This window comes from Chiloscyllium plagiosum, unplaced genomic scaffold, assembly GCF_037043375.1.
Source record: "Chiloscyllium plagiosum isolate Xiang-an unplaced genomic scaffold, Cpla_swu_hap1 HiC_scaffold_2, whole genome shotgun sequence".
Classification (NCBI taxonomy): Eukaryota; Metazoa; Chordata; class Chondrichthyes; order Orectolobiformes; family Hemiscylliidae; genus Chiloscyllium; species Chiloscyllium plagiosum.
In genome coordinates this window covers 44508793-44516813 of record NW_028270140.1, presented here as the reverse complement: position 1 = coordinate 44516813, position 8021 = coordinate 44508793, and the positions used below count along the sequence as shown (strand labels likewise).

The window sequence follows — 8021 nt, the reverse complement described above, 5'->3', positions numbered from 1 at the left end:
CCTCCCCCCCTCATCCCCCCCGTCCCCCCCCTCTCGCCCCCCCCCCTCTCGCCCCCCCCCCTCTCGCCCCCCCCCCCTCTCGCCCCCCCCCCCTCTCGCCCCCCCCCCTCTCGCCCCCCCCCTCTCGCCCCCCCCCTCTCGCCCCCCCCCTCTCGTCCCCCCCCTCTCGTACCCCCCCTCTCGTCCCCCCCCTCTCGTCCCCCCCCTCGTCCCCCCCCCCCTCTTCCCCCCCCCTCGTCCCCCCCCCTCGTCCACGCCTCGCCCCCCCCCTCGTCCCCCCCCCCTCGTCCCCCCCCCCTCGTCCCCCCCCCCTCGTCCCCCCCCCCTCGTCCCCCCCCCCTCGTCCCCCCCCCCCTCGTCCCCCCCTCTCGTCCCCCCCTCTCGTCCCCCCCCTCTCGTCCCCCCCCTCTCGTCCCCCCCCCCTCTCGTCCCCCCCCCCTCTCGTCCCCCCCCCTCTCGTCCCCCCCTCTCGTCCCCCCCCTCTCGTCCCCCCCCTCTCGTCCCCACCTCTCGTCCCCACCTCTCGTCCCCCCCCTCGTCCCCCGCCCCCCTCGTCCCCCCGCCCCCCCTCGTCCCCGCCCCCCTCGTCCCCGCCCCCCTCGCCCCCCCCCCCTCGTGCCCCCCCCCCCCTAGTCCCCCCCCCTCGTCCCCCCCCCCTCGTCCCCCCCGCCCCTCTCGAGTCCCCCCCTGTCGTTCACCCCCTCTCGTCGCCCCCCGTCCCCCACTTGTCTCCGCCCCCCTCTCCCCCCCTCTCGCCCCCCCGTCCCCCCCTCGCGTCCCCCCCCCGCGTCCCCCCCCCTCGCGTCCCCCCCCCTCGCGTCCCCCCCCCTCGCGTCCCCCCCCCTCGCGTCCCCCCCCCCCTCGCGCCCCCCCGTCCACCCCACGCCTCGTCCACCCCCCTCTCGTCCACCCCCCTCTCGTCCACCCCCCTCTCGTCCACCCCCTCTCGTCCACCCCCTCTCGTCCCGCCCCCCCCTCTCGTCCCCCTCCTCTCGTTTCCCTCCTCTCGTCCCCCCCCTTCTCGTCCCCCCCCTTCTCGTCCCCCCCCTTCTCGTCCCCCCCCTTCTCGTCCCCCCCCTTCTCGTCCCCCCCCCCTCGTCCCCCCCCTCGCCCACCCCCCCTCGCCCACCCCCCCTCGCCCACCCCCCCTCGCCCACCCCCCCTCGCCCACCCCCCCTCGCCCACCCCCCCTCGCCCCCCCGGCTCTCGTCCCCCCGCCTCTCGTCCCCCCCTTCTCGCTCCCCCCTTCTCGCTCCCCCCCCCTCGTGCCCCCCTTCTCGCTCCCCCCCCCCGTTCGCCCCCTCGTCTCCCCCCCCTCGCTCCCCCCCGTTCTCCCCCCCCCGTTCTCCCCCTCGTCTCTCCCCCCCTCGTCTCTCCCCCCCTCGTCTCTCCCCCCCTCGTCTCTCCCCCCCTCGTCTCCCCCCCCCTCGTCTCCCCCCCCCTCGTCTCCCCCCCCCTCGTCTCCCCCCCCCTCGTCTCCCCCCCCCTCGTCTCCCCCCCCTCGTCTCCCCCCCCCCCCTCGTCTCCCCCCCCCTCGTCTCCCCCCCCTCGTCTCCCCCCCCCTCGTCTCCCCCCCCCTCGTCTCCCCCCCCCCTCGTCTCCCCCCCCCCCCTCGTCTCCCCCCCCCACCCTCGTCTCCCCCCCCCCCTCGTCTCCCCCCCCCCTCGTCTCTCCCCCCCCCCCTCGTCTCTCCCCCCCCCCCTCGTCTCTCCCCCCCCCCTCGTCTCTCCCCCCCCCCCTCGTCTCTCCCCCCCCCCCCTCGTCTCTCCCCCCCCCCCTCGTCTCTCCCCCCCCCCCCCCCTCGTCTCTCCCCCCCCCCCTCGTCTCTCCCCCCCCCCTCGTCTCCCTCCCCCCCCCTCGTCTCCCTCCCCCCCCTCGTCTCCCTCCCCCCCCTCGTCTCCCCCCCCCTCGTCTCCCCCCCCCCTCGTCTCCCCCCCCCCTCGTCTCCCCCCCCCCGTCTCCCCCCCCCTCGTCTCCCCCCCCCTCGTCTCCCCCCCCCCCCTCGTCTCCCCCCCCCTCGTCTCCCCCCCCCCCCCTCGTCTCCCCCCCCTCGTCTCCCCCCCCCTCGTCTCCCCCCCCCTCGTCTCCCCCCCCCTCGTCTCCCCCCCCTCGTCTCCCCCCCCCTCGTCTCCCCCCCCCCTCGTCTCCCCCCCCCTCGTCTCCCCCCCCCCCTCGTCTCCCCCCCCCCTCGTCTCCCCCCCCCTCGTCTCCCCCCCCCCTCGTCTCCCCCCCCCTCGTCTCCCCCCCCCACCGTCTCCCCCCCCCCCTCGTCTCCCCCCCCCCCCCTCGTCTCCCCCCCCCCCCTCGTCTCCCCCCCCCCCTCGTCTCCCCCCCCCCTCGTCTCCCCCCCTCTCGTCTCCCCCCCCTCTCGTCTCCCCCCCCCTCTCGTCTCCCCCCCCCTCTCGTCTCCCCCCCCCTCTCGTCTCCCCCCCCCTCTCGTCTCCCCCCCCCTCTCGTCTCCCCCCTCTCGTCTCCCCCTTCTCGTCTCCCCCTTCTCGTCCCCCCGTCCCCTCCCTCGCCCCCCCCCTCGCCCCCCCCCTCGCCCCCCACTCTCGTTCCCCCCCTCGTCCCCCCCCCCTCGTCCCCCCCCCCTCGTCCCCCCCCCCCTCGCCCCCCCCTCTCGTCCCCCCCCCTCTCGTCCCCCCCCCCTCTCGTCCCCCCCCCTCTCGTCCCCCCCCCTCTCGTCCCCCCCCCTCTCGTCCCCCCCCCTCTCGTCCCCCCCCCTCTCGTCCCCCCCCCTCTCGTCCCCCCCCCTCTCGTCCCCCCCCCTCTCGTCCCCCCCCTCTCGTCCCCCCCCTCTCGTCCCCCCCCCTCTCGTCCCCCCCCCTCTCGTCCCCCCCCCTCTCGTCCCCCCCCTCTCGTCCCCCCCCTCTCGCCCCCCCCCTCGCCCCCCCCCTCTCGTCCCCCCCCTCTCGTCCCCCCCCCTCTCGTCCCCCCCCCCTCTCGTCCCCCCCCCTCTCGTCCCCCCCCCTCTCGTCCCCCCCCCTCTCGTCCCCCCCCCTCTCGTCCCCCCCCCTCTCGTCCCCCCCCCTCTCGTCCCCCCCCCTCACGTCCCCCCCCCTCTCGCCCCCCCCCCCTCTCGCCCCCCCCCCTCTCGCCCCCCCCCCCTCTCGCCCCCCCCCCTCTCGCCCCCCCCCTCTCGTCCCCCCCCTCTCGTCCCCCCCCTCTCGTCCCCCCCTCTCGTCCCCCCCCTCTCGTCCCCCCCCCCTCGCCCCCCCCCCTCGCCCCCCCCCCCTCGCCCCCCCCCTCGCCCCCCCCCTCGCCCCCCCCTCTCGCCCCCCCCTCTCGCCCCCCCCTCTCGCCCCCCCCCTCTCGCCCCCCCCTCTCGCCCCCCCCTCTCGCCCCCCCCTCTCGCCCCCCCCTCTCGCCCCCTCCCCTCTCGCCCCCCTCCCCTCTCGCCCCCTCCCCTCTCGCCCCCTCCCCTCTCGCCCCCTCCCCTCTCGCCCCCTCCCCTCTCGCCCCCTCCCCTCTCGCCCCCTCCCCTCTCGCCCCCTCCCCTCTCGCCCCCTCCCCTCTCGCCCCCTCCCCTCTCGTCCCCTCCCCTCTCGTCCCCTCCCCTCTCGTCCCCTCCCCTCTCGTCCCCTCCCCTCTCGTCCCCTCCCCTCTCGTCCCCTCCCCTCTCGTCCCCCCTCCCCCCCCTCGTCTCCCCTCCCCCCCTCGTATCCCCTCCCCCGCCTCGTCTCCCCTCCCCTCGTCTCCCCCCCCCTCGTCTCCCCCCCCCTCGTCTCCCCCCCCCTCGTCTCCCCCCCCCTCGTCTCCCCCCCCCTCGTCTCCCCCCCCCTCGTCTCCCCCCCCCTCGTCTCCCCCCCCCCCGTCCTCCCCCCCCCCCGTCCTCCCCTCGTCCCACCCTCGTCTCCCCCCCCCCGTCCCACCCCCCCCGTCCCACCCCCCCCGTCCCACCCCCCCGTCCCACCCCCCCCGTCCCACCCCCCCCGTCCCACCCCCCTCGTCCCACCCCCCTCGTCCCACCCCCCTCGTCCCACCCCCCTCGTCCCACCCCCCTCGTCCCACCCCCCTCGTCCCACCCCCCTCGCCCCCCCCCCTCGCCCCACCCCCCCTCGCCCCACCCCCCCCGCCCCACCCCCCCCCGCCCCACCCCCCCCGCCCCACCCCCCCCGCCCCACCCCCCCCGCCCCACCCCCCCCGCCCCACCCCCCTCGTCCCACCCCCCTCGTCCCACCCCCCTCGTCCCACCCCCCTCGTCCCACGCCCCTCGTCCCACCCCCCCTCGTCCCACCCCCCTCGTCCCACCCCCCTCGTCCCACCCCCCTCGTCCCACCCCCCTCGTCCCACCCCCCTCGTCCCACCCCCCTCGTCCCACCCCCCTCGTCCCACCCCCCTCGTCCCACCCCCCTCGTCCCACCCCCCTCGTCCCACCCCCCTCGCCCCCCCGCCTCTCGTCCACCCCCCCTCGTCCACCCCCCCTCGTCCACCCCCCCTCGTCCACCCCCCCTCGTCCACCCCCCCTCGTCCACCCCCTCGACTCCCCCCCCCCCCTCGTCTCCCCCCCCTCGTCTCCCCCCCCCTCGTCTCCCCCCCCCTCGTCTCCCCCCCCCCTCGTCTCCCCCCCCCTCGTCTCCCCCCCCCCCTCGTCTCCCCCCCCCCCTCGTCTCCCCCCCCCCCCTCGTCTCCCCCCCCCCCCTCGTCTCCCCCCCCCCCCTCGTCTCCCCCCCCCCCCTCGTCTCCCCCCCCCCCCTCGTCTCCCCCCCCCCTCGTCTCCCCCCCCCCTCGTCTCCCCCCCCCCCTCGTCTCCCCTCCCCCCTCGTCTCCCCTCCCCCCTCGTCTCCCCTCCCCCCTCGTCTCCCCTCCCCCCTCGTCTCCCCTCCCCCCTCGTCTCCCCTCCCCCCTCGTCTCCCCTCCCCCCTCGTCTCCCCTCCCCCCTCGTCTCCCCTCCCCCCTCGTCTCCCCTCCCCCCTCGTCTCCCCCTCCCCCCTCGTCGCCCCCTCCCCCCTCGTCGCCCCCCTCCCCCCTCGTCGCCCCCTCCCCCCTCGTCGCCCCCTCCCCCCTCGTCGCCCCCTCCCCCCTCGTCGCCCCCTCCCCCCTCGTCCCCCCCTCCCCCCTCGTCCCCCCCCTCCCCCCTCGTCGCCCCCTCCCCCCTCGTCGCCCCCTCTCGCCTCGTCGTCCCCCCCCCCCCTCGTCCCCCCCCCCTCGTCCCCCCCCCCTCGTCCCCGCCCCCCTCGTCCCCGCCCCCCTCGTCCCCGCCCCCCTCGTCCCCGCCCCCCTCGTCCCCGCCCCCCTCGCCGTCCCCCCCCTCGCCGTCCCCCCCCCCTCGTCACCCCCCTCTCGTCCCCCCCCTCTCATTCCACCCCCCTTGGCCCCCTCACCCCCTCTCCTCCCCCCCACTAAATGTATACTTAAAACTTTTTGCCTTAAGACTTTATAATTTCCATTTTTTAATGAAAAGAAATATACATGCTATTTAAATGTTGATTGCAGTTGAATTTATTTTACGATATTTCACCTTTATTTTTGCAGTCCAAAAGCTTTCACCTTCCTGATACATCAGCATGTGTGCCGCCAAACATTAAAAGGAAAAGGAAGGAAGTTGGAGACACTGTTACTCCTCCAAATTTAGACATTGATCCTTCAGAGTTGCAATCGAGACTAATCTCCACAGCACCAAAACGATCCACTCCAAATCCACTTGCTTTGAAGTTTACCCAGAATACAAAAGCACGGGAAAAAAGAATAGCACGGGAGCAGCGCGTTCAACTGCAACCATTGGTAGGCGCCAATTCATTTTGTTATTCATGTAAGAGTGAAGGGTGTGTTTGCTGACTCTGCAACGACAGAGGCCTGCAACTGACAGTGTCAATATCTGTGACATCACTTACGGAAGTACTCAAGTCAATATTAAGGATGGTGGAAGTTGAGCAAAGACAGTAAAGTTTTCTTCTTCCCTCTCTGTCTGTTTTCCTTCGCTCTCTGCTGCTCCCCAGCTCACCACCATTTCCATTCTCCTATTACTGCTTCCCCCTTTACTTCTCTTCACTCAGGCTACATTTCCTGCTTTGCCCCCAAAAATGTTGTGGCTTTCCCTTGTTTTGCTAATTGCTACCCACCCCCACCTCCACCCCCACCTTTCTCTTTGCTTCTTTGAACTTATTCCTTTCACTGTTTTTCCCCATTTCTTTTGCCATTTTCTCCCCACCTGGGAGTGGATGGCAGAACAGATGGGAAGTTTGAGAGAACTGGAATAAATGATGGGTGTGAGAGGGAACAGTGGTGAGTAAGAGAGAATGGACAATGGGGAGTGTGGTGGAGCAGTGGACTAGATGACAAGGGTGTGAGGGATCAAATGGGATTTGTCTGTGTGAGTTGGGGTGTGGATGGGGAAACTGGGAAGTGAGCAGCAGAGTGGATGCCAGGGAGTAGGAATGTTGGGAGTAGAGTTGATGGGGAAGGGAGTATCAAGTGGATAGAAGTAGTGGAATGAATGACAGGAGGTGAGTCACAGACAGTGGGAGGGAAAAACTCTGTGAATCTCCTCTCAACCTTCTTTTAACACTAGCTTCTCCAATCTCGTCACTTAACGAAAGTCCTTCATGCTTGCAACACTTGTCTTTAGTCTTTTCTTCACCCTTTGCAATTCTTCTAAAGGTATAATGACAAGCCATGCATTCAAATGCTTTATCCACCTACAGAATCATACTATCCATATATATGTTAAACTAAACAATATGTGTTTAACATCTCTGGCTGTTTGGAAACTGGAATTGTTTAAAAAAAAATGACATTTTTATTTTTGTGCAATAGTCAACCTTATAGCATTTATATAATTTTACCTTGTCCATTTGTATTTATTATTTGCATTCGGCAGCTGTCCTAGACTGCACGTTTCATGATAAAATTCATTTGTGTAATGTTGGGCACTGAAAATGGCCAATGTAAACAGAATCTAGAATCTACTCTAGATTCACAAATGGTAGGTAGTCCAAAATGGCGTAAGTCACAAAAGTACTGCATTTTGGGACACTGTAACAATAGAGTGTTGTCAGAAATTTGTTTAACTCAGGATTTCTTGCCATTAAATAAATCGTACATTGCTCATCAATTGATGCTAAATGATTTCTTTTCATATGTAAATTGCCAGCAGGGTGCCTTGCTCATCAATTGCATATATCAAGAAATTATGAGCATCTTCTGGTGATATATGGCCAGCAAGTAGTCTTACGTTTATCAAATTGGCTTTTAAAAATTAAAGGAGTGATTAAGTAAAGAATTGATAATTAATCTATTTACATTTAATCCAGCTAAGTATGTGGTAATTTACATTTTGGTTTGCCAATTGTGTCCAAAGTAGAAAAAATTGCCAGAATTTCCTGGGTAGACAAGCAGGGAAGGCTGGAAGAGCACAGTAAGCCAGGCAGCCTCAGGAGGTGGAGAAGTCCAATGTTTCGGGTATAACCATTCTTCAGGAATGGACGTGGGGGTAGGAGGAGTTGCAGATAAAGTGGTGGGGGAAGAGGGGGAAGAAGGGGAAGGGTTATGGATGGGGAGAGGGGCGTGGTCGTGGTGATGGGTGAATACAGGTGATCGGTATGACCTGGTAGTTTGATAGGAGGACTGAATCTGGTTGGTAGCTGGAAGGAGGGGTTGGTTGAAGAGATGGAAGGGAGGAGATGGGGCTGGAAAGAGAGTCAGGGTATGGATTAGAAAGGCTATTTGAAATTGGAGAGTATTGAGTTCTCTGGGCTACACGCTACCCAAGGGGAGAATGAGCTGTTGTTCCTGCGATGTGCGGTCTGATTAATGGTGGCTATGGAGGAGACCAAGGATGGACATGTCAGAGAGGGGCTCGGGAGGGTGACACCAACCAAGGATTGGTGAAGGGAATGGTCCTTGTGGAAGGCAGAGAAGGGGTGGGGAGGGTAAGACGTTCTTGGTGGTGGGGTCTAGTTGGAGTTTGCAGAAGTGTTCGAGGATGATACGTTGGATGAATAGATTGGGTGGAAAGTGAGCATAAGGGGGACCCTCTCTTTATTAAGTTCAGATGGGACAGCGTTTGGAACAGTGGAGCA

The 8021-nt window shown here is 68.0% G+C and overlaps 1 protein-coding gene across 1 annotated transcript in view; it reads left to right on the top strand.

Annotated features, from left to right (window-relative positions):
* Positions 1-5430: 5430 nt before the first annotated feature.
* Positions 5431-8021, top strand: part of dnah6 (dynein, axonemal, heavy chain 6) — a gene marked incomplete at its 5' end in the record, with an annotated part of 301703 nt that continues 299112 nt past the window's right edge. The window contains one exon of the mRNA XM_043705917.2: positions 5431-5724. Coding sequence (XP_043561852.2) covers positions 5431-5724 — 294 coding nt within the window. The remainder of the gene's footprint in view (positions 5725-8021) is intronic.